Source organism: Myotis lucifugus, unplaced genomic scaffold, assembly GCF_000147115.1.
Source record: "Myotis lucifugus unplaced genomic scaffold, Myoluc2.0 scaffold_427, whole genome shotgun sequence".
NCBI classification, from domain to species: Eukaryota; Metazoa; Chordata; class Mammalia; order Chiroptera; family Vespertilionidae; genus Myotis; species Myotis lucifugus.
Window position 1 is genome coordinate 268,578 of NW_005871475.1, and position 27,188 is coordinate 295,765.

The 27,188-nt window shown below is 40.3% G+C and overlaps 1 protein-coding gene across 1 annotated transcript in view; it reads left to right on the forward strand.

Moving 5' to 3' along the window:
- CNTNAP5 (contactin associated protein like 5) overlaps positions 1-27,188 on the forward strand; it is a 661,914-nt gene that overhangs the window by 195,794 nt on the left and 438,932 nt on the right. The window contains exon 6 of the mRNA XM_023744097.1: positions 15,586-15,770. Coding sequence (XP_023599865.1) covers positions 15,586-15,770 — 185 coding nt within the window. The remainder of the gene's footprint in view (positions 1-15,585; positions 15,771-27,188) is intronic.

The following is a 27,188-nucleotide window of genomic DNA, read 5'->3' on the forward strand; positions in this document are numbered from 1 at the left end:
TATTCTACCTATTTATCTATTTATCTGTTAATGTCTTTTTAAAATAATTGACTAAACACACACGCACACACACACATGTGCACACACATAATATAACGAGGCATTTTCACAATCCATTCTATTTAGTACATTTGTGAAAGTTAAGTTCCAGGAGAAAAAAGGAAAAGAACATTTTAATTTATTGGTGTTTTTTAGGGGAGTAAAGGTGTCATGTGTATGAGGAAAAATCTAAGTTGTTGGGCATTCTTGGATCTTGTTAAGGGAAGTACTGCTTTCTTTAGGTGTTCTGGCTGTGCCAGGGTGAGCTCTAGACTTGCCAAATGCCGACTACTTGAGTACAGAATGCCCTCTTGTCTTCCGCACATGTAGGTCACAGGCTTCTCACTGTGGGTTGGCATCTATAATGGCCTTCCTCACCTCAGGCAGATCTTCATTCCACAGCAATCAACTTCCCATCTTTTAGAAAAAGAGTGGGCTCACCCTCCTTTATATGATCAAAGGTACTTTTGAAGGAATGGTGAGCCAATTGCAGAAGGCGGGGAGCAGAGTTCCAAAAGATTCAAAAAAGAAATCAGAAAAAGAGCCAAGTGGAGGGAAAAAGAACTGACCATTTTCCTGTCTCACATTTGATAAACATTTGTATTAAGGAATGGGGTGGATATTATACCTGTGAAAGATAGTAACAAAAGTCTTAGCAGAATTGAGTATGTAACTTCAAGTTGCATCAAAGACTGGGGGAAATCATAGATAAATGAATTTTAGCAATTAGGAGAGACATAAGAATGAAGATTAGTTCAGACTCACCCAAAAGCCAAATCATGTATGTCTTTTTTTATGAGGGATTTGTGAGTATCTTCTTAACCTCCATGTGAATATTGGCAGGGGTAACAAGAATAATCTGTGGAATCCTAAATTTAACTCATAAAATTGACACCTAATGCTTTAGATTAACTATACATGAAAGGCATCTTTAGAAGTAGAGTTTTACCCAGAATAATGCATAAGAGGATTTGCTAGTAACATAATTGCTCATATTTTAGCAATTTATCAATGAACTACCTGAAGGATGGACATACAAATATTCCGCAGAAATGCATTGGTTCATTAACTGGCCTTCAAATCCCAGGATATATGTATGGATAAATGAAGTGGAGCCCCTCCCCACTTATAGGTGGCTTAAAGAGCATTGTGGGTGAAATTGCTATCATTTGCCAGTATATCCAGTGTCTTCTGTTGGTAATATTAAATCTATCAGTTGAAGCTATTTATATTTCCAATTTATATATGCCATTCACCCTCTAGCTTTGTTACCTCAGTGCATGTTGATGGAAAGGAACAGGTGTGGTCATGCAACAAATTTCACTGTAATTGCAGACATGTGCTGGCTATGTATTATAGGGAAAGTTGCATTATTTACAAGTCTTTTTTATTCATTTCTGATGAGGGCTAATAATAACTATCTTACAGAGCATGGACATAAAAACCACAAAACACTATAAATGAGTAATTTATGACAGTAAATGAACATGGGGAAGTATCAAGAACAGAAGCTCTTAATATTACTCATTTATTCAACACATATTTTCATGTCCCATGCCCTGTGCTACCCCGTCCTCCTGAAAAGAGATGGATGTGTTGAGATAAACAGGACCTGCTCCTTGTGATAATACATAGAATACAAAGGAAGCCTTTTTTCCCTCCAAATTTCATCTTTTCTATATTTCTAACTGTGGTGGTAACAAAGTAAAACCTCATTTAGCAAATGATTCAGTAGTAAGAATGACTTCTGTCTGTATTCTTCATAGTTTTGGAATGCTTTCATATTTTCATCTGCTCATGGATTCGCCCCATTTCTTTCAGTTTCCATGGTTTCCTGTATTTACCTGTTTATGCAGTCACCTAGGATAGTTTTTTAGTAGCTCCCTCTTCTAGAGAGACGTGGCCATATGTCAGTACTGTATCTCTCCATATCTCAGTTTTAGCCAGCAGATCCCTGGGAGCATCCACTTACGGGGAATTGCTTTCAGTTGCCCATCATAAAATCTCTGTAATGCAGCTTTCACGGGGGCAAGATAACACTTTGTTTAGGGCACCCACCTGAAGTAGGCTCTTGAGGCAAATGGAGTCCATTGGAAACAAGGGCTTTCCATTTCAAGCATCAGGCCTGACACAAATACACACCATTCCTGTTCGACTGGCTCATTACCAAGTCTATGCACCTAAATGCCTCACGAGCCATTCTCTTCACTACAACAGTGTCTGATATTTATAAATAGTCACAATGTGCTAGAATCCCATCCAAACCTCAGAGCTTGCCTATTAGGTAAGTAAACATTAACTTCAATTTACTCATGTAGAATATTAGCCTCAAGGAGGATAAATCACTCATTCAATCTGCACAGCTAGATATTAGGTGTTACCACTATTAATATCTAGTTATGTCTAACATTTTTAACTATTATTTTAAAACTAGAGGCCCAGTGCACAAAATTCCTGCACTCCGGGTGGGGGGGGGTGCTTTCCTCAGCCCGGCCTGCACCCTCTTGCAGTCCAGGAGCCCTTGGGGGATGTCCGACTGATGGCTTAGGCAAGCCATCAGTCAGACATCCTTAGTGCTGCCACAGAAGCTAGAGAGGCTCCTGCCACCACCGCTGCATTCACCAACCCGTGAGCCTGGTTCCAGGCTTCTGGCTGAGCCTTGCTCCCCTGTGGGAGCACACTGACCACCAGGGGGGCAGCTCCTGTATTGAGAGTCTGCCCCCTGGTGGTCAGTGCGCATCATAGTGACTGGTTTTTCTGCTGTTTGGTCAATTTACTTATTAGCTTTTTACTATATAGGATATAGTTTTATTTATTTCAGAGAGGGAGAGAGAATCATTGGTTGGCTGCCTCCTGCATGCACCCTACTGGGGATCAAGCCTACAACCCGGGCATGTACCCTGAGCAGGAATGTCACCGTGACCTGGTTCATAGGTCGACACTCAACAACTGAGCCGCACAGCCAGGCACTATTATTTTAAGATTATAAAATATGCCAATGATACATCTAATAAGGAATTGATATCCAAAATGTATTGGGGTCTTACACAACTCAACAACAAAAAATCAAACAATCCAATTAAAAAATGTGCAGAAGACCTGAGGAGACACTTCTCCAAAGAGGACACACAGGAGACCAATAGGCATATGAAATGTTGTTTAACATCACTAATTGTCAGAAAAATGCAAATTAAAACCACGATGAAATATTTCACACCAGTGAGAATGGCTATCATCAATAAATCTACAAACAACGAGTGGAGCAAAGGGAACCCTCCTGCACTGTTGGTGGGAATGCAGACTGGGGCACACTGTGGAAAACAGTGTGAAGGGTCCTCAAAAAATTAAAACGGAACTCTGCCTTATGACCCAGCATTCCCACTTCTGGAAATATATCCAAGGAAATCCAAAACACTAATTTGAAATGTATGCACCTCTACTTTCATTGCAGCATTATTTACGAAAGTCAAGATTTGGAAACAACCCAAGTGCCCATCAATAGACAAGTGGATAAAAATGCTCTGGTATATACAAAAAAAAGTTTAAGGATTTAAGAAGTAGAAATTGGTTGTTACAAAATAGTCTGGGAGGATGTAAAGTATACTATAGGGAATATAGTCAATATAATTGTAATAACTACTAATGATTCCAGGTGGATACTGGAAACATCAAAGGGAAAACTTTTTATTGTGTATGATCTTTTAAAAAAGATTATAAAATGTTTCAGTTTTAGAAAACTTAAAAAGAAAAAAAAAACAATTATAACAAAGTGAAGGAAAGAATCACTTGAAATTGTATAGCACAGTCATGTCTCCTATTAAAATTTGGGTACATTTTCAAGTGTGTTTCTTCATTATTTACATGATTTTTAAAAACATATTATGTAACATCTATGTTCTTCTCAAAGTGGAAAGAGCTCATACCATCCATGATTGTGTTTGCTTATTTATTTGTTTTAGAAAAATGAAAGAGGAGAGAGAGAGAGAGAGAGAGAGAGAGAGAGAATCCCAGGAGATAGGCTCCAGAATGGTGCTGGGCCAATGGAAAAGGGAGTTCCCTCTGGCTTCTGTGGACACTCCAGCAGTTTCTTTTAGTGGCAGGTCTCCAGCATGTGTTTCTTATCTAACCTCTGACTTTACCTTTTAGATACTGGATGAGGTGGGGGTTCAGTGCCATTACAGGCTGAAGATGGTCTTTGAGGGCAGATAGACTGTGGTTCTTTCCATGCAACTCTCTTTGCAGACCACCTGACTCATTATCTACTTATCCCTGCTGTGGCTGATTCTAACAGATTACCATATTGTTCCATGTATAAGATGCCCCCATGTATAAGACTGTTCCCACTTTTCCAACCCAAAATTAAGAAATCAATATTTTAAACATTTTACTGGTTTTCCTCTTAAGGCCTTCTTCTTTTTTGGCATCTTAAGGAGTTGTTCTCCTGTTTTCTCCACTGTCTGATCATATACTCAGTGGGAGGAGGCCCAAATTGACTCTCTATTTCCATGCTCTTTGCCAATAGCTGATTACATTCAGTTTGAAATTTGCAGAGTAAGACAATCACTTACCAGTATTTATCTTTTATTTTTTTGACATTTTTATGGGCTCAGAACACTCCAGTCCCTGTTGTATCTGCACACTCTCCACCTCCACTTCCAATTACTGCATCAGCTGATGTCAGTAACAACAAGGCTCATGATTGGAGGAAGCCTGTTTGACAAAGTATGGGCAGCTGCCCACAGGCGCGGCTCCCTCCTTGGATGACTTCCATGTATAAGATGCCCCTCAATTTTCAGTCTAATGATTTTAGAAAAAAATAGCAGCTTATACATGGAAAAATACGGTAGTTCTGTGTAAACTTGAATTAGGTGACCTCCTTTGATTACTTTCTTAGAATAAAAAAATGATTTTTCTATAACTATGAATAAGAGACTTCTTCTCTCAGTTCATAAGAAGGTTATAGAGATTCTGCTTCTTGGTTTTTACACATCACTCAGGTCACTGGTGGCAGTGTGCCCTCTGTGCTTTTATAGCAGCACAAACGCAGACACGCAGGAGGGGGAATCAAAGAGCAGAAGTATTATGCCACTGGGAACTGCCATAGGAACTAAGCAAGACATCAACAGTAAATGTAGGTCACTCATCCTCCCCACAGACCAGTGCCTTGGAGCTGAGGCCGAGTTCTGTGCTGCCTGCAGGTGCAGCGGTAGAGAAGTGGGAGTCCTGGAACCGAAGAGACAAACACGTGCAGTGCAGGGTGTCCCAGGGCCAAGCATGGGGTTTACAGGCAAGAGCACTGGATTGTATGACCCCCGTTAAGATATCTTGAGAAATCATTCTCCAGAGTCAGATGGACATTTACTTCAGCTCTTTCAAAATTCGGGCATTTTAAGCCAAGCACATGCACTTATAGAAGGTTTGTGATGTTTCTGAGCTTGTGTTAAGTACTAGGGAAGAATTTTCAAAGGTTGCTGTTTTTGAGAGCCCACACTTAAGCACTGTACTAGACATTTAAATATAGATTTAGTTTGCATTACACGGGCATGGTACAAATTATATATAACCCCATTTTACAGATTAAGAAACTGATGATCCATGTTGCCTAGTCAGTTTTTCAAAGTCAGATATTTGCATAACTGTAGACCTTGGATTACATCCCTCTTTAATCCTACACCAATGTCCTGATGTTAATGATTAACATTTTGTAAACCTTCATTAAACAATTGCATGCTATTTTCAAGTCCATATGCATATGTTAAATTGTGAAAATGGGGAGAGATGGGTGAGAGAGGGGAATCCAGAAAGGCTTATGAATTAACCTTGAGTTATCTAGAGATTTTATTATTTAAAAAAAGAGGAAGACAGGCATTTTATACAAAGTGTCACCGAGAGAAGATTCACCAGATTTTTCATAAATTTTCTTATTCATGCAATAAGAATTTTTGAACAACTACATTAAGTCAGGCACTGAGCTAGGCCTAGGGATTAAAGATTACATTTAGCAATCCCCATTTTTAAGGAGCTCCCAGCCTGATAAAACAGTTATTTCTATGCACTCTAACTTTGTAATATTAATTTAAAAATATAATTATGCATCACCAAAACCATAGCATTTTCTAAGATAGCAAAATCACTGAAGATGGATAAAGAGGAGTGACCAAATTTGAGCAACAATCCCTAAATCTGGAAAGTGTTTTATTGAATAAAGAAGTTCCTAACAACTAAAGATATGCCTTTCATTCATTGCTTCAGTGATACCTAAGGATTTGCTCTGGTTTGAGGGCCATACTCTCTGTAATCACATGACTTCCTGTTAGTTTTTTTTTTTTTTCTTCAGAAGGTCTCACTTGAGTACCTCGGAGAATATTCATTAGCTCTGCATATACTCACATAGGGGATTTTTATGATAATGAATAGCCTATGTAGGTGAAATTTTCTTTTTATTCTACATCATATCTCCACCCCACTTAGTGTTACCCCATTTTTGTTTTCAACCAAGCTCTCTTTTTGGATCCATTACATTATTTTCTGAGACCCTATATTCCTCTACAAAGCTAATGTATGTGTGATGGATGCAAATGGTCAGAACATAAGACATGAAGGTAAAAGAGTATCATTTTTTCCAGTAGGGATCCTGTGAGAATTTGAGCTTTAGGATCAGAGAGAGCTGAGTTGTAATCCTAATTCTTTGTGTCCTTGAGTAAGTCATATGGCTTCTTTGAGACAGAGATTTTGCAGGGTCGTGTTCAGAAACAATCAAAACATACATAACGTCATTCCCTCATGTGAGAAGTTTAATAAATAATCTGAAAAATTAAAGGTGGGTCAGTCAGTTCTGAAGATCCAAGGGGGGCAGACATCAGGAACATCCATATGAATGGGCAACTATTTCAACAGGGAATCCATCCTTTGTAAGACTTTCTTTTTATTCTGAAATACAGTCTTAAACAAGAGAGTTTCCAATCCTTTTGCTCAGGGCATCTGAAATTCACAGCCTCTGAAAGTTCAAGTGGCATGCATTTTTTAACTAAGATAAGACCAAGCAAGAAGCTTCAATCAAAGACTGTTGGGTGAAAACACTGTGAAATGCACACACTTAGTCAGAAAATGTTCCTTCTAAGGGAGAAGAAATTGACATGTTTATGTTAGGAGTGGAAGATAAAAAGATTAAATTAGAAATGTTTTGCAAGCATTTCATGCTTCCTATACAAATTGTACATCCTTGCAGGTTTTGAGCAATATTTATACTATTTTCATTTTAAGAATATCTCAAGCCACATGAGAACCAGTTTATTTAAATTAGAAATAAGATTTTCCTTAAATTTTTTAGCCTAAAAGATAGATACTGCATATTTTTATTGTCTTTTCCCCCTTCACATCTGTGTATGGGAATTTTTATATTGTCTTAGTCTATTGCAAATTAGTTAAAGCTAGTAATTGGACCTCAATTGTCACTAAGATAAAACTTGCAATATATATTCCAGGATAAAGAGTTTTATAATCTTTTGAAAATTGTTTTACTGTGCTCTTTATAATGACATTTCTTCCTGCTAACACCAGTGTAGATATAATTCAAAACCCTACTTGATAGATTGCAGAAATTCCATTTCTGAAACTGTTTAAACAAACTTTCACTCAATTTGTTTTAACACATGATTTTTGAGTATCAGCATAGAATAGGTAATGAAAAGGTGAGTGAAATTCATTCATGTCAGTCATTTATTGGTTAACTAGAGGCCCAGTGCATGAATGCGTGCACAGGTGGGGTCCTGAGGAGGGTGGAGAGGGCCAGGACATGATGGTTCCTCTGGGTGGATGATGGGATGCCCTTGCTGGCCAGGGATCCGGATCCATCCAGCTGACTTTTGCCCTGGTTATCAGGAGCCACCTGGTGGCCGCTTTTATATTGTTTCTTCCTTGTGGAGCATCTAGGGAGGGGAAGCAGCCACAGTGCCCAGCTGATGACTGCACTGTTGGGATCATGCCAGCAGTGCTGGTCCGTTGGTGACTGGCCCATTCTCTGGAGATTAGACCTGCAGGACTACTGAGGGAGTGAGAGGCTGCTGCCGGGCTGGTGGGCCGGTGGGCCAGATCTCAGCTGAGCGATACAGTGGGAGCACACTGACTTACCAGGGGGCAGCTCCTGTGTTGAGCGTTTCCCCCCTGGTGGTCAGGGTGTATCATAGCAACTGGTTGTTCCAGTCTTTCCAGTTGTTCCAGTCATATGGTTGTTCTGTTGCTTAGGCGCTTAGGCTTTAGATAGATGATAGATGATAGATAGATAGATAGATAGATAGATAGATAGATAGATAGATAGATTTAAAAGTAACTTGAGCCCTGGCCAGTTTGGCTCAGTGAACAGAGTGTTGGCCTGGGGATCAAAGGGTCCTGGGTTCAATTATGGTCAAGGGCACGTGCCTGGGTCCCCAGTGGGGGATGTGCAGGAGGCAGCCAATCAATGATTCTCTCTCAACATTGATGTTTCTCTCTCTCTCTCTCTCTCTCCTTTTCTCTCTGAAATCAGTAAAAAAAAGTAACTTGATTTGAAAAAAATATATGCACTCCTATGTTTATTGCAACATTATTTACAATAGCCAAGCTATGAAAGCAACTGAAGTTCCCATCTATAGGCAAGTGGATAAAAAAGCAGTGGTATATGTACACAATGGATTATTACTCAGCCATAAAATAAGAATGAAATCTTAACATTTTCGAATTAAGAAGTACAAATTGGCTGCTACAAAATAGCCATAAATAGTTATGGGGATGTAAAGTACAGCATAGTCAATAATATTATAATAACTGTATCATGTCACTGGGGCACTGGAAATATCAAGGGAACACTTTGTAAAGTATATGATTGATTAACCACTGTGCTGTACACCTAAAAATAATAAAAAATAATATTACATGTAAATTGTAATTGAAAAATTAAAAAAATATTTAAAAAGCAAAAAAAGTAACAATGTGGGAGATGTTCAATAATTTGCATATCATTCATATTGTGTTCAATCCGTCAGCCTTGCAGGATAAGGATTATGTTTTTAAAAAGTTTGTTTTTTCCACTATCAAAAATAAGTATGCTTATTAAAGAAATATAGAAATATAGAACTACAGGCTTGTTCCCCAGTGGGAGATGTGCGGGAGGCAGCCAATCAATGATTCCCTCTCATCACTGATGTTTCTATCGCTCTCTCCCTCTCCCTTCCTTTCTGAAATCAATAAAAATATATTTTTTAAAAGGCAGCTACTACTGAGTATACTTTTAAAATCAAGTAAGTACTTCTTAAATTTATTCATTTTTAGATGTCTCTATAATATTCCATCTGCTGATTCTAAGTTTATACAAAGCTTTTTTCTCTCTTTCCAAATCATGGAATGTTATCTCCAATTTTTAAATTATTGGATATTAAAAATATTTTACTATATTTTAGTTTGTTTACTTAGGGTAGATTTCTGGAATGTAATTTACTAAGTAAAAAGTTATGAAAACATTTTACAAACTACTATATTTATTGTTACAATATTTATTGACCTAGGTGTTTTGTTTTAAGTTTGGTGGGTTTCATTTTGCATTATCTTTGGGCAATAAAAAAAGGATTGGCTAAGTAAATGAACAGATAAACAATGAGCAATACTAATCCATTTTTGAGGAAAGGTCAACAAATTGCTTTACATATTTATGAAAATGTCATGAGGTATTTTACAATGAAAAGGTAAGTGTGCTAACTAAGATTTTTGGTTTCACTAAGGATATTAAAAAGAAGTAGCTGAATTTTATTTAAGATGATGTACACTTTTATTCCTTTGAAGTCTTAAATTTATGAGTGACATTATTGGATGAAATGATAGCAGCAAATTTAGGGAACCAGGGTTAGAGCACAGGACAGGAAGGCTGACTTTCAAACTTGATAAGAGTAAGAATAGGGTAAAGCCAGACCCTGCTTCCTGCTGCTCAGATGTTCTGACCCATTAAGATGATGGCAATAATGGTGGCATCAGACAAAGGGAAATGTGGCTGTAACTACCAACTTGGAATTTTACTCCTCAAACTTCAGGATTTAAAGGTTCCAATCTACTGCTGAGATAACCGTGACCTAATCATTGTGACAAATCAACTCATTCAAGTCAGCTGTATTTCTCAACACAAAAGTTATACACCTGATGTATTTAAAAGAGATCATTCAGGTAAAATTAGGACTTGAGATAAGTAGGTAGCCATCAAAAATATACAATAAAGGCGTAAAACTGTATCTCATATTATACACCAGGATAGATTACAAATAGAAAATGGGAGAAGTCTTTAAAAATCTCAGAGTCCTAGTCAGTTAGGCTCAGTGGATAGAGCATCGGCCAGCAGACTGAAAAGTCCCAGGTTCAATTATGGTTAAGGGTACATAACTCAGTAGCAGACTCAATCTGGCCTGGTCAGGGCACCTGCAGAAGGCAACCTATGGATGTGTCTCTCACAGAGATATTTCTCTCTTCCACTCTTTCCTAAATTCAATGGAAAAATATCCTCAGGTGAAGATTAACAACAACAAAAATGTCAGAATGGAGAGGACCTTTAAAACTATAACACAAATCCAGAATCTATAAAAAGAAAAAGAAAACACAAACATTTCTGAGTAGTAAAAACAAACAAACAAATAAAAAACAGAAAAAAAACAAAATCAAGACTATTATATTATAGACAAAAAACTAAATATAAATTAATTTTAAAAAGGATAGAAAATAGGCAAGTGGTATGAGGAGATAGTTCCTAAAAAGGTAAATAAAAATAAACATATTTTATATTTAATTCACATTAAGAGAAGGGTATACTAAAACTATTCAGAAATGTAATTCTTTTAAGCATCATACAGACAAATTCCAAAAACATGAATGGATTTTGTTGACAAGGCTTTGAAGAAAAGGCAGTTTCATAAATTGCTAGTACTTGTTTAAATAGGTTGAAATTTTATAGAGGACAATTTGGCAGTGCTTACCAAAATTACCATCTCTAAAAACCTTTGGCCACCAGTTCCTCATTTAAGAATGCATACTACAGAAATTCTTGCACACATAAAAATGACCTGTGTGTATAAGATGTTTTAGCAATTTTAAGTAAGACAAAAAGCTCAAATATTTATCAGTAAGAAGCTGATATGAATTTAATGGAATACTCTACAGCTGTAAAAATTTAAAAAGTTCTTTATTTACTTTTTATTTTTTTCAATTATCCACACTAATAAAAGAGAAACATGCAAGCTGGTGTCACTCTGCTACACCCACCAGCCAATCAGAGCGACTATGCAAATTAACACAACAAAGATAGCAGTTAATCTGCATAGGCAGGCGCAGAGTGAAGACTGAAGACTGAAGACTGAAGACTGAAGACAGACTGAAGACTGAAGAGGCTTGGCTTCTCCGCTGCGGCCGGACCAAAGGCCTGGGTCCCAGGTGCCGGAGGAAAACCGGTGCCAGCAGCCAGGGGAAGGAAGGCCTATTGTGCAAATCTTCATGCAACAGGCTTTGAGTACTGATATAAGAAAATACCAGGAAAGATGAAATGAAAATGAAAAGGTACAGAAAAACGCTCATTGTATTTCATCATTATGGTAAAATATTTAATGAGGGGAATAAAGAATACATATCTTTGCTGACTTGCTTTTTGCCTATAATTTTTCTTGATGAAGAATAAGACATTCATATCAGTGATGACCTACAGGATAACATGCACAGATGGAGGCAGGGATGGGAAGAAGATTTGTTACTATATCTAAAAAGTTAAATAAAAATATTGTTAATGTTCATAAATAAATTTGTCTTTTGAAGCATAAATCATAGTGTAAAATATGTTCAAATATTTTACACTAAACATTATTATCAGCCCTATTAAAGAATTCAGTGTATCACTGAAACCCACCAAACATCACATAGAATAAGTGGGTTGAGATTATGTGATTATTGTGCCATTCTATGGCTTTTTGTGATTTAGAGTTGTTTTAAGTCTTTTTTTAGACTTATTATTATGAAATTCTTATTAAATGTCTGTTTTCCTTTTAAGAAAAAAAGTGAGTTACATATTTAATTCAAAGTGAAAGCTCTAATATTAACTATATTTGATTTATTACTTAGAACCAACAGTTATATAAGACAAATTCCCTCAACCAATTCTTGGCTCTTCTTTCTAAATATTTTCTTATATTTATTGCAAAATTTTAATTCTTTTTTTAATGGACATTTAAAAATGCAAACATTTATGTTACACAGTTTAATGTTCACATATGTGCATACCCAGGAAATTGTCATACCAGTCAATATGCCTCTCCTTCCAGCATCTGCATACACCTGTCCCCTACTGTATCCCCACTGAATAATTCCAGCATTTTTGATAGATTCCCTAAGGTTTTCTACAGTTCTGCTCTTTCCTTTATTGTCTCTTTTGTATTTTCTCTTTTGTCTGATTGCACTGGCTAGAACCTGCAGGGAAGGTTGGGGATAAATGGTAAGAGCAGACATTTTGACTTGCCCCTAGTCTTAGCAGGGAAACATTCATTTTTTCACATTAAGTGTGATGCAAGCTGTAGGTTTTTGTTGATTACCTTTATCAGGTTCAGCAAGTTCTTTTATTTCTAGTTTGCTGATAGTTATCAAGAATCAATATTGAATTTTTGTACAATGTTTTTTCTTTGTCTATTGAGATGATCATGTGTTTTACTGTTCCTCTTGACCAATCATTAGCTCTTGGATAAGTTTTATTTTAAGTAAAAGGGGTATGTGTGCATGCATGTGTGTGTATGTGTGTATGTGTATGTGTGTATGTGTGTGTGTGTGTGTGTGTGTGTGTGTGTGTAGATAGGGGGATTGTCTTTATTCTTTCTTATTTCATGACTGTTCTAACTTCTCATCCACCTTCTCAAAAATCCTAGAACGCACCTGAGTCTTTCCATTATTACCCCATTTCCAATGTCCAAGTGACTTGTGAGACCACCCCATCCTTCTTGTGCTCTCTATTCCTAAGCCCTTGTCCCCATCTACATTTTCCCAATAGCACTGCCAGTTTGCCCTGTAATAAAATTGCATAGAGCAGCCAAAATGACCTTTGCTAAATGTTAATCAGAGTTAGTATCTATGATTAGTAATTCAACTATGGCTCCCATTCCTTAAAGGTACAATTCAACCTGTAAACTCCCACCCACTAGCACAGTCGTCCGGAATGATATAAACCAGGCCTGTGGTGATGACACTGGGCCATATGGAATCACTCTACCCTGTTCCCAAACTATCCCTCCAAGCAGAGGCACCTGCTTCTCCTGACTGTGTGCCATGTTCCCTGTTTTTGCCTAACAAATCTCAGGCCTGTCACTGCCCTATAAGGAGGCCTTCACAGCCCCTGGCCAGGAGTTACCTTGGCTCTTTGCACTGACTGCTGTGTACCAATGGCATAACTGTGTGGCTTTACTCACTAAAAATCTCCACAGGAGACCTTCACAGAGGGCAGTTCGCCTATTAACTCTGTATCTCCTACAGGCTCCTTTATACATCACTTGTCACTGTGAGTCACATGGGGTATTTCTCAATCCCTCTTTATAGGAGGAAGAAGAAAGGGAGGAAGGAAGGAAGGAAGGAAGGAAGGAAGGAAGGAAGGAAGGAAGTAAGGAAGGAAGGATGGGAGGGAGGAAGGAAGGAAGGAAGGAAGGAAGGAAGGAAGGAAGGAAAGAAGGAAATGAGTGAGAAAAATAAGACAAATATCTATGAGTTTATTAGCATGATTTGACAAATTGTGAGAACTCAAAATCAGTGAAAAAAACAGTAAATAAATCAATGAAATAAAATCAACTATGAATTCACTGGCTCTCATTTTCAATTACAGTAAGTTTGCTGTCTCACCCCTACAGGAAGTGGTGACGTAGGCCTTTATGGAGGTGAGTGAATACCTCCAGGATAATGCCGCTTCCTGTCCTGAATGCCACACTGAGCAGGCTGTTACAGCTGCTCTGGTAAAACACACTGAAGAGAGAGGAAGGAGGCGTTCAGCTTTCAGTCACTAAGGGGACCAAATATATAAATAATTTTAAAAAACCCTGAAAGTATGTATATAAGTAATAATGAGTTGCATTTATGTGTTCATTTTGCTATATCTGAACCATTTTGTAGATGAAAAATCTAATCTTTTTGACAATAGGGTATAGGCAGGGACTTCTCTAAAATTGAAGGAGGGAGGGGAGGAGGGAGAACCAGGCTGACTTGATTAGAAATGTACAGAGGTGGCCTTGGCCCTGGCGAATGGGCTCCAGAGTGAGCACAGACAGGATGCAGGGAGCGGCCCTGCAAGCCTGCCCCCTGAGGTCCTGGGACGGCTTTTCTTCTGCACCCAGTGTGACCTCGTTATTTTGTAATGTTCCAACTCCTAACCACCCATGGATTTTTTAGTGTCGCCCTATGTAATTGGAACCATATCTCTGGTCCCATTAAAAAACATTGTTTAAAAAAGAAAGAAAAAACACGCCTCTTCCCCTAAGTCTGGCACATTCTCCCAAGGGGTGTCTTTCAAGCTCAACTTGGGCTAAATCAACACATATGACCCATGGCACGGTAGAGTGGGAAGGCCACTGGACCTGAATTGCATCCCTGGACACACCTCTGGGGCATGTGTGCTTACGCTCACTTTAGATTCCTTATTTGTGAAATGCAGATAATACTTTTGCCTTAGCAGATGAAAAATGGAGGTGGTAAAATTCCTACTTAACCCTTTGTAAGCCACAAGCGTCTATAGATGCAAATACATTCAAAATATCGTGGTGTGTGGGGATGGTTTCCATTTTGGACACATGGCAGTTAACTGGTTAAGTGCCACTCATATAGTAGGCACTTAAAGTGGCAGCTAAAATGACTATTTCCTCCCCTTTTGCTTTGCCCACAGACTTACCTAACTCACTGCGAACTTATCCAGTTCACTCTCTGCTGAAGCACAATTCAAGGTCCACTTTCTCTATTCAACACCCATTCAAAGATGAAGAATAAATACTATTTCTAAATAGGATAACCACTATTTTCCATAGAGTTCCATTAGGATAGAGTTCCTTTATTATTTAATTGTTCAAGTCCTGAAATCATGTCATTTCATGTCTAGAAAGAGATAAGCATGTCAATTGACCTATAATTTGTTCCTGGCACTTGTGGGAAAAGCTTGTAATTCCTTCCCAAGCCCAGCAGCGTTCTGGGCCTGTAGAGATAGAACTATCTTTGCCTTTAGAGCGAGCTGGCCTTGCTTGCAGAACACTCCCAGGGGTGGGCAAACTTTTTGACTCGAGAGCCACAATGGGTTCTTAAACTGGACCGGAGGGCCGGAACAAAAGCATGGATGGAGTGTGTGTGTGAACTAATATAAATTCAAAGTAAACATCATTACATAAAAGGGTACGGTCTTTTTTTTTTTTTTTTTAGTTTTATTCATTTCAAACGGGCCGGATCTGGCCCGCGGGCCGTAGTTTGCTCACGGCTGTGTCTCAGGCTGCCCTCAGGCACAGACACCATCCTCTCTTCCTCTCCTCTTTACAGATGACAGCAAAACCCGGCTCAGCAGCAGCCCGCCATCAGCCACCCTGGGCAGCCTCCTGGATGACCAGCACTGGCACTCGGTCCTCATTGAGCGGGTGGGCAAGCACGTGAACTTCACCGTGGACAAGTACACGCAGCATTTCCGGACCAAGGGAGAGGCCGATGCCTTAGACATCGACTATGAGGTGAGTTGATACTCCCTACAGACCCCCAGGTGCCTTGCTTAGGATCAGTGTGAAAATCAGTAAAGAGAAGAGCAATAGAGGAAAAGCTCATGCTGGGGCTTATCTTCCCTCCATCAAAGCCCAGGCAGCCTGCAGTGGAGGAGTCCTTGGAGAGATTCTGAGCAGTGAGCTGGGGAAAATGCCCAGGAAATAATGCTGGTAACCCACAGGCATCAGCTAATTGTGTGGAAATTTTAAATCAGCAAGACTCATTTGTATTTGATTTCTTTTTTTTTCCTACTTCTAGCACCCTGTATCACTATTTAGTCTCCTGGTTAATTAAGTCATTCTTTAAAAAAAATGAAATTCAATTAGCTGGGGTAATGGAAGATATAAGAATTATACTAACATAATGTTACATGTCAATTATACCTCAATAAAATAGGAATGATAAATAATACCCAAAGTAATCTAAAATATGCACTGTAGGCACTTGTCTTTAACTGTAATTTGTAAGCAAACTTTTGACTAACACACATCAACAGTTGTTTCTTCCTTATAGGAGAAGCACAATGACACACCAATGCTACAAAACAAAGAAGGCTGTGCAAAATTCTGAAAAGTGAAAGTCAAAAGATAATCCTTTTTGCTAGTAGTTCAGTTCAAAAACTATGTGCTTTGCCCCTACTGTATCCCAGGGTTTGCTCTCAGTAATAAAATTAAAGATTACAGAGGCAGAGTTCCTGAGCTGGAGAAGCTTATAGCCTACGAAGCAGAAGCAGACCTGAAAGAAGTGGTGCAGAGGAAAGAAGTGAAAGCTATGGTGGAGAGTAGCACTGGGCACTGTGGGCAATTCTGGGAAGAGGCCACTTAGCTCAAACTAGAGAGGTAGAGACAGGGTTCCAGCAGGAGACTCGGCTAAACCTCAAATGAATATGGGGTTGGCCTGATGAGCAAGGTCAGAAAGGTGGACTAGGCCAGAGACCCACTGCAGAGCACAGGGCATAACCGTCATAGTCCATTGTCGATGGGATTTTAAACAATAGACAGGCAGTTGTGTTGTAGCCAACTGCTACTGCCTCATGTAGACCAACTGGTAGACTTTAATGAATGTTGTAAGCTAAGTTATATAAACTTAGAATTAAATAGAGTATTTAAAAGGTCATACATTTATTAATTTTTAATTATTTACTACTAGAGGCCCAGTGCACAAAATTCGTGCATTTGCTGGTGGAGGGGGAGAGGTCCCTCAGCCCAGCCTGCACCCTCTCACAGTCTGGGAGCCCTTGGAGGATGTCCGATTGCCCCGGAGGTGGGAGAGGCTCCCGGAGCTCACTGACTACCAGGGGGCAGCTCCTGCGTTGAGTGTCTACCCCCTGGTGGTCAATGTGTGTCATAGCGACTGGTTGTTCTGCTGTTCAGTTGATTTGCATATTAGCCTTTTATTATATAGGATAGAGGCCTGGTGCATGGGTGGGGGCCAACTGGTTTGCCCTGAAGGGTGTCCTGGATCAGGGTGGGGGTCCCGCTGGGGTGCCTGGCCAGCCTGGGTGAGGGGCTGATGGCTGTTTGCAGGCTGCCCAAACCCCCTTCAGGGTGGAGGTCCCCACTGGGGTGCCTGGCCAGCCTGGGTGGGAGGGCTGTTTTTAGGCTGCCCAAACCCCCTTCAGGGTGGGGGTCCCCACTGGGGTTCCTGGCCAGCCTGGGTGAAGGGCTGATGGCTATTTTCAGACTGACCAAGCCCCCTGGCTACTGAAGCTCCCAGCCTTTCCTTTTTTTTTTTTTTTATTCGCTCCAGCTCCATGGCCATGGCGACTGGAAGGAGGTATCTGGGGTTTATTTACCTTCTATAATTGAAACTTTGTTGCTTTGGAGTGGATCTCAGAGCCAGCAACAGGCTGGCTTCCTCCATCACTGGAGCAAGCAAGCCTCCTGTTCGCTCCAGCTCCATGGCTGCTGACCACCATCTTGGTTGGGTTAATTTGCATATAGTCGCTCTGATTGGCTGGTGGGCGTGGCTTAAGGCATAGCGAAAATATGGTCAATTTGCATGTTTGTCTATTATTAGGTAAAATATTACAGCTATCTATATAGCCACCACTCCATCCTAAATAATAACAGGCTAATATGCAAATCAACTGAACAGCAGAACAACCAGCCGCTCTGATGCGCACTGACCACCAGGGTGCAGATGCTCAACGCAGGAGCTGCCCCCTGGTGGTCAGTGCACTCCCACAGGGAGAGTGCTGCTCAGTCAGAAGCCAAGTGCATGGCTGGCGAGCTCAGTGGCAGTGGCGGGAGCCTCTCTCACCTCCGCAGCAGTGCTAAGGATGTCCAAATGCCAGGTTAGGCCCGCTCCCCACAAGGAGCAGGCCTAAGCTAAGAGTTGGACATCCCCCAAGGGCTCCTGACTGGGAGAGGTCACAGGCCAGGCTGAGGGAACCCCCCAGTGCCCAAATTTCGTGCACTGGGTCTCTAGTTTATTTATATGTGCTCAGGTTTCTTACTTCTGCAGTAACTGTGTGGTGGATATGCACTTTATTGGGCTGTTACAGTGCGTCTCTTCCCAATTCCATGTCCAGTAACATTCCTTTGACAGCTTGAAATCCACCATGGTGGGAATATTTTCACCTGGGATATTGACAAATAGTATAGATCGTGTAGACAAGCTACAGCCTGTATTCCAAGTCTGGCTTAAAGCCTGTTATCCCCAGACTGTGTGTTAAAAAACAAACAAACAAAACAAAATTGTAAAGTGCTGTCAAGAAATTAAGAAATAAAAAGGAATATGACAAAGACTGTATGTGATTACAGATAAAAATAGTCCAGTGAAAATGCAATAAAAACATCCTATAAGAACTAATTGGTTACATGGAATTTACAATAAAGATTATTATACATTTTTTTGGTAAATTATTTACACATTGCTTATATCAGCAAAATAAGCCTATGTTTGTTTATATGCACATGTACACACACACACACACACACACACACACTTACATGTCTCTGTGTTGGCAGGGCACCATGAATAGCCATATTTTAAATCTTTATCAACACACCACTTAAGGCAGAGGATAGTGTGAGATAAAGCAAGAGTGAGTGAATACCCAGGTGATGATGGGTTATGTGAGCCATGTTAAGGAACTTAAATTATGAGGGATGAGTGAATGCTGAACCTGAACCCAAGTTTGGCTGCCTGCTGCAACAAGAGCCAAACTTGTGAACCAAGGTGCTGGTGAGAAGGAAAGTGGTTTATTCAAGTGTCAGTGACTTGAGAAGAGGGGATTCCTATCCCAAAGCCCATCTTAATAGGTCTTGCCAACCCAGCTAATTATGCATGGTTAAAGGGAAGTGGAAGTTGAGTTGAGGGAAGCAGCAGGGGATTTTTCTGCAGACGTGCAGTTTGACTTGGCTGGTCCTGTCTCTGATACAAATTTTGCTCTCCTGTGTGTCATCTGGGTGAGTCTGCATATCTGGTGGTGACTGGAAACAGGAACACCATGTTACACTGTGTTACACCAAGACACTTAAGCAAAAATATGTGATTTCACAAGTATATAAATTTCTACTTCATTGTTAGTTAACCTTGCCAGGATTTCAAGGTTAGCTCAGTAGTAGCATGAGGAGACACAAAAAGATTTTTTGCAGGATGATGACATGACCAGTTTTATGGTTTAGACTAGTAATTCTGAATGTATGTTTCAGGACTCAGCCCAATTAGTATGCCCTGGAAAGTTGTTAAAAATGAAAATACTATTTCCACTTAAATTTACTAAATCAGAAACACTGGGAAAGGAGCTCAATAATCTGTTTTTCAAACTCCTCCAGGTGACTCTGATGCACCCTAACATTTGAGAAACACTCTTTTAGAGCAGTTACTTTGAAGCAGGTATTCTGAAGCTTAGGCTTCTGGGTAGGAGGAAGGAGGGGGATGCTGGGCATATGGTTGAAACCCTTGTTAAGAGACAACTTCAATAACCAGTGGGATACAGAATAGAAGAGTGGCAATAGAGATGAATCATTGTAAAATTAATATCTGACTTATTTTTTATTGAATAACTATTATGAGCTAAAAATGATTTCTCTTTTGATACCAATCTTAGTTTAGAATACTGTGGATAAGATATGACATTCATTAACTTCAAAAGAGAATTTGTCAGTCAGTCTTTGACTAAGAATGCAAGATACTCAAGACATTTTTTGAGTTCCTTATAACTAGAAGTTATGGAAAACCATCTTTATTTTTCAACCTTGCTTAAGTGATTGAAAAAAAGAAATTACACAATGTTGAAATTGTCTTAAACCAAATAAACATATTTTATGAACTTGAGTATAATAAAAATCATAAAATCATGTTTAAGTCTCAATATTCCCCAAATACCTTATCTCTAATGGCAAAAGATGATTGTAAAGTTCACATTTATCTGATTTCACATTTATTTCCAGATTAATGTCTATTTGTCTGTGGTCTCCTCTGTATAGAATCTTTAAAGAATCACAGCTGAGTGGCATTAAAGTGAATGTCAGCATTTAGAGAAAGAAATCAAATGAAGTCACTCAATTTGTGAAGTTGGAACAGATTTTTTTAAAAGAAAAAGTCTAAATTTCTTGGTACTTCATCAAAAAGGGTTTCCTAGTTTGAATATATATATATATATCTTTAACTATTCCAGTGAGGCAACCTCTGCTTCAGAAAATGCCTACCCTTTCCAGAGCATGAAAGAAGAAAGACTGACTGGAATGGTGAGGTTGGAATGTAAGAGTGTATATCAGGAGAACTCTGGAACAGCTAGAACTCGCCAGGTTTTGAAGTTTCACCTTAAAGGCCATGTGTAGAAGAAGATCACTGGGGACAGAAATCCAAGCTTGTAGAAGTCTGGAAAATTAACATTCTTAATTTCTGTTATTCAAAAGAATTATTAGCACTTTTATTGGAAGCAATATTTAAATCTACAATTTATTTTATAACAGTATTGTCCATTAATCAGAATTTGGGTTATTGATTTGATTTCTGTCATGGTCCTACACCTGCACATATGAGCCCTGGACACCACTGGGATGACTGATTTCAGGCCCTCAGGTTCCATGACCCATTGTCAGAGCATATACTGTTGCTCTACAGCTAAACCCTATCAAATTCTAAATCAGGGCTAATTATATTATGCAAATCTATGTTCCTCTTCAAATTTTAGCATGATATGATAATATTTGGCAAGAAAATATGGTAGTTCCATTGCTCTCTTAGACTACCTTACTGACATCAATCAAGTGGCATAATGCCTTTCTATATGGCATCTTTTGGGAAATTTGCCATATTACAATATATGCAGTTGTCTTCTTCTCCTTCACTTAAAAGGCAAACACAGACAAATACTCAAATAATCTTTTATCAAAAAATGAAAAGCAGAAATAATGCATTCCTTTGCTTCTCATTGGAATGTCATCCCAGTTCACATCACTCAGCCCGTGTAACTTTCTCCAAATGCTTGTGAGAAAGACACCAGCAGTTCACTTCACTTCTAGCCTGGAGCACAAGGGCTTTAGAGAAGAGATTTTTAGGAGCTTACAGATCCCAGTTCTCTGAGATCTTATAATCCCAAAAGTCTTTTCTTATTAAGACTACTCAGTGATCCCATTTTGCATGTCTGTCTTACAAGCACCAAAACTATTAACATATTTTAAGATATATGATTTACATGTTCTAAATACCAAAAAGGCATTTTACAAAATAAAAAAAATGTATTTTAATAAGACTTATTAGAAAAAAAAATACTAGATTAAGTCAAACTCTCTAAATATTTAAAATTACGTGTGTGTATATCCTCAAAAATAAGTTTTATCAAAGTTTTAAAGAAAATATGAGGTATCATTTTTATAATTAAACTAGAGACCTGATGTACGGAATTTGTGCAAGAGTAGGCCTTCCTTCCCCCAGCTGCTGGCACCTGCCTCCCGCAGGCATCCAGGACCCAGGCTTCCCTCCTCCCGCTGGCACCTGGGACCTGGGCTTCCCTCACAGAGGGAGGCCTTGCCCATCCGCCGCAACCCACTGATCGGTGGCCTGGGCCTCCCTCTTTGGGGTGATCATGGAGCCCCCTGATTGATTGCCCCTCCAGCTGGTGGCTTGGGCCTCCCTCTGTGGGGCGATCATGGGGCAATGGCTGTCTTACAAGCACAGGCCTTGACTGGCCTGGTGCCAATGGGTGTCATAGTGTGGCCCCAGATGGTCTTTGAGCTGTTCAGCTGTTCAGTCAATTTGCATATTATGCTTTTATTATATAGGATAATGTCAGAAGTCCTTCTAAGTATGATATAAATTTCAAAACCCTGGAAATACAATGTATGAATAAATTTTTCCAAATTAAAACAATATATATTCACAAGACCTTCCACAAAATATCTATCTATATAAAACCCTAATATGCAAATTGACCAAATAGCAGAATGACCAGCGGTCACTATCATGCACACTGACCACCAGGGAGCAGATGCTCAATGCAGGAGCTGTCCCCTAATGGTCAATGCACTCCCACAGCGGGAGTGCAGCTCAACCAGAAGCCAGGCCCATGGCTGGCAAGTGCAGCTAGGTGGCAGGGGCTTCTCCTGCCTTTGCAGCAGTGCTGAGGAGCAGCAAACCAAGCAGTAAGGAGCGAGCAGGCAGGTGGTTAGGAGCAAGGAGGGGGGTGGTTAGGAGTGAGCAGGTGGGCAGTTAGTAGCAAGGGATTCCGGATTGCAAGAGGGTGCAGGCCAGGCTGAGGGACACCCCCCATGCATGAATTCCGTGCACCATGCCTCTAGTGCATATATAATGACATCACCTCCCAAATAACTTGAAAACATACTTCAAAATTTAACTAATAAAAACTTCTACAAATTGTTTTTAAAATGGTAAGTCAATGGAAAAATAGGTAAAGGACATGAATATATTAAAAATATAAATTTCTCTCAAATATATGAAAAGATGCTCAACCCTCACCCCAAAAAAGACATGCGAATTCATGGTACAATAATATTTTTAACGTAGATTGCAAAGACCAAAAACTTTAGAATATTGGCATACACATGAAGAAACAAAGTATTTCATGCAATGTTTGTGGGATTATAATTAAGACAATATCAAAGAAAGGATGGTAGCTTTTAAAATTGGAAACACACATTTCAATCCAACAATCCTGTTTCTAACAATTTATACTAGAATGATGAGCAAATGTTTACAATGGGCAATATTTTATGAATAACAAAAAAATAGAAATTCCCCAAAAGTCCACCAAACGGGGGTTGATAAAACTGAATGGTAAATCCATAGGGAAACGGACCCTCCAGGAGGCGACTGACCTGCACTGTCCCATAAGCTGTGCAGCCAAAGCCTTGCCTGCAGCTGATCTGGGTCTGGCAGGACACCTCAGGGATCTCCCGAAACACTGGTGAGTGGAGGCCTGCAGGAGGGGCTCCAGCCCATCTCCGCCATGCCCCTGCCCCCTACTTGAGGCTGCCACAGCAGTTTCTCATCACCTGCCCGCGGAGACTGGAGCTGCACCACCTGGAACTGCATAACTGTCTGGATCAGGTGTCCAGAGCAAAGGCTACCACAGCTGGCACTGGGGCCATCTGGTCTGTTTTCTTTCAGTTTTGTCTTTTTTTGGTATGTGGGACAGGGACCATGAGCAGCTCCAGTGCTCAGCCACTCTTCCCTTTGCTGTCTGTGTAAATCAAAAACTATCTGAATTGAAAAGTGGCTGCTTCTCCTTTACCTTCACCAGCCATCAGGCAGGCCTTGGACTTGGGCTCACCTGTTCTCTGTGTGCTTGAGAAACCCATGCAGAAGTGTTATGTGCCATTAAAAGAATGAGGCAGCCCTACATGTTCTGATATGAACCGTCTCCAATGTAAATTGTTAAATGAAAAGAAAAGGCAATGTTCAGTGCAGTGTAAGCATTACCTGTGTTTAAAAAAGAGAAAAGACTGTATAGGCTTGAAAGCACAGAGAGAGGCAATACATCTGGAGAAAGCAGGTAATCAGAGAGTGGGATCAACGAGTAAGAAGCCAGACTTGCTGCTTTCATTGTTTTTAAACTCTTTGAATTTTGTATGGCATGCCAAACACTATTTAAAGAAGAAATAGAGAAAATAGAAGATATGACTTAAAAGGTATTTCTTATAACTGCTTCAAAAATTGCATCTTCTGATTTTTGTTTATAGTCTTTTTCAAAAACATGTCACTTTATAATGTTATTAATTACTTATTTTTAACCATCTCTCTCATCATCTTCACCCCAGCTTATAGACTTTAAGATCATCATAAGGGTGGAGACATTCTTTTTTACTTTTATCTATCTCTAAAGGATTGTGTCTAGTACATAATACACATTCAATAAATATTAAGTAAATGCAGAAAGCTTCTTGTTGTGAATTATAAAATACTAGATGCCCGTTGCAGTAAGATTCCTGCAAGAATAGGGCTTCACTCCTGTCTCTGCTGTTCCTACCCCGCCCTTCTCTGCCACTTCTCTCCGGCCCGTCTCCGCTATCTCGGCTCCATTGCTTGGCTTCCTTTTATGGTGTCTTCAGTCTTCGCTCCCAGCAGGTATATGCAAATTAGCCACCATCTTTGTTGGCGGTTAATTTGCATATCACTCTGATTGGCCAATGGTGGGCGTAGCGAAGGTATGGTCAATTTCCACCTTGTCTATTATTAGATAGGATAACATTTCATGCCCTACTTTCCATAAGAAGTTCCTAATAGGTCTCAAATGCTCAGAGGTCAGCGCTTTCTGCCACTCCTACTTTAGTTCATATTGCCTCTCTTAGAGCTCATATGTGATTGAAGGACTGGACAGACACAATGCAACCTTTTATTTGTTGATGGAAATAACTACAGATCATTAGAGAAACTGTTTTTCAGATCATGTGATAGTATAATTATTATTGATCCTGTTCTTCTTTGGAAAAATCTTTTGCAAAGCTAAATAGAAGGCCTACACAGAGGAAAATAAATAGAAGAAAATAAAATAAGGGGAAAAATGAACAGCTGCAAAATGGAATAATAAGAAAATATAGAAGGAAAAACGTTCTCGTTTTGAGGGCATTGTGTGATTTTGTTTAATCCTTGCACAGCCTGGTGAGGGAGTTTGTTATGTCCTTTATCACATACATGAGACCAAGGAGGGAGTGCTGAGTGCCCGTCCCTCTGCCCAGGAGCCAGAGGAACTGCAGTGGGATTGGAGCCCGGGTCTACATGGCCATCCAGGGCAGACCCTCCTGGTCAAAGGCTTTCTCTCTGAAGGAGGGTTAACCCTGTCCACAGGGTACTAGCAGCTCTGGCCCTTATCCTGGGATCTGCATGAATTCAAGTCTGGAAACCCCATTACCTGGGGCTGTTATTTCTTCCTAGTTTTAAATTGAAGATGTGATTTGTGGACTTGCTAATTTTATGTTTGCTCAAGATTTATAACAGTGAAATGGAATATAAAGACTTTTCCTAAATCTATATTGAAAGTAAACTAATTGTGTGGAACATGATCGAGGGAATATTTTATTATCAGTATTATACACACACACACACACACAAAAAAACCCACATTGTTTTTATTAACAAAAACTAAAAAGAAAACACAAAAATTCTTGTTTCATTTTAGCTATTCCTAGGGGGTGGAATGTGTTTTAATTATCTAATAAGACAGTTGAGGCTTGCTGAATTTGGGCTAAATTATTGTAATGATCAGTAAATAGTACCGAGTCAGCCAGGCTCTGGCTGGATGCTTTAGGGCTGAGGCAGAGTGCAGACGGAGTCCCACGTGCCGGAGGTCTAACTCTAGGAGTTAACAATAAGCTAGCCAACTATTGAATAAAATATGCCCATCTCTCTGACTTTGACAAGGGTACCTCAATAAACGTATCCCCCAGGCCCAAGCATTGTCCACACCATAAGCGGCTGCCCGCTGTCAGTCCCCAGCTCTGTGGTCCATGTCCACCACCAGGAGGACAGAGGCCAAGAGAAGAGTTCAGGGCCTCAGAGTGGTTTTGGGCTGTGTAGGTAGGGAGCTCTGGGGTGCTATGTGGGGCAGGCACCGTGCAGAAAGGTGGTGCCAGCTATAACCCCCTTAACTCCCTCCCATGAGGCTGTAGGAGACAGGGGTGGCCCTGTGTTTCAGCAGGTGCTCCTCTGGCCTGGCTGAATGGGGGTCCTAAAGTTAGGATCTCCAATGAGCTTCTTGCTTGGATATTGAAATGTACATGATTTAACCCATTGCCTAAGTAACCTGAGGTAAATATTGTGCATTCATTCAGAAAAAAAATATATATGTTTAACCAGTTAGGCTGTGTCTGCACCTGATTTCTGTAAGTCTGTAAAAAGATATTGTATTTGGAGACAGGAACCATAAGCTAGCAATTCATCGGGTTTGGGCCAAGAGCAACACCACGAGCGATAAAAGGGAGGATGAACACAAGCAGTGATGCTCCCTATGCCTGCAGGTGCAAAGTTCCAGAAGCTGGAGCACGCTGGGCCGCTCTCGCGAAAAGGCAGAGGACTGGTCATGCTGGTGGGAATAGTGGTGGTTTCCCTGCTGTATTGGACGTCATCTCCCCCTTGAGGCCTCAGAGACTCTCCAAGTGGTGTGGCACAGTGTGTGCAGGACTAGGGAACCTTGGGGATTTGGAATTTTATGCTTTAAGACTGGGAAAGTGTCAGGCAAACTGGCACGCAGTTCACTTCAATCTGGCCTTTTTTATTGAGAAGTTACCCTCTGGGACCAGACACACAGGAAGCTGGAGGCCAGGCCATACAACAGTGGGCCAGAGATGGGCTCCAGACTCAGGGCTGATGGTCCGGGACCCACTCTTGACTACAGGGCCTTAGTCAAGCAGCTACACTCCTGTAGGCCATTGTTTCCCCAGCTTTAAAGTGGAGCAAATCTTAATATACAACTCAAAGTTTTTAAAAAAATGAGAAAGGACAGTTGTTCATATGGAAAATAATACAATAATCCTCTATAATAAAAGCCCAGTGACCATAATGGCATAATGACTAGAACGACCGCTCGACCAGTGAGATCACTATGAGATGCATTGACCACCTCTGGTCCCTCCCCCCGGCCCGCAGGCTCCTATCGCTGGATGGCGAATGGGGTACCAGGGTATGTGGCAGCAGGGCAGGACTAGGGACTGGCAAGTGGGTGAAACAACCTCTTGGTCCCTCCCCATGGCCCGCAGGCTCTGATTGCTGGATGGCAAATGGGGAACCTGGAACCACGGGGAACCATGGGGTGGGTGGTGGCAGGGCGGGACTGGGGACTGGCAAGCAAGCGGAAGATGGCCCTGATCGTAGGCTTGGCCTAGGGACCCTAACCACGCACAATTTCATGCACTGGACCTCTAGTTAATGGATCTACACTAATAAAAGAGAAACATGCAAATTGGTGTCACTCTGCTGCTCCA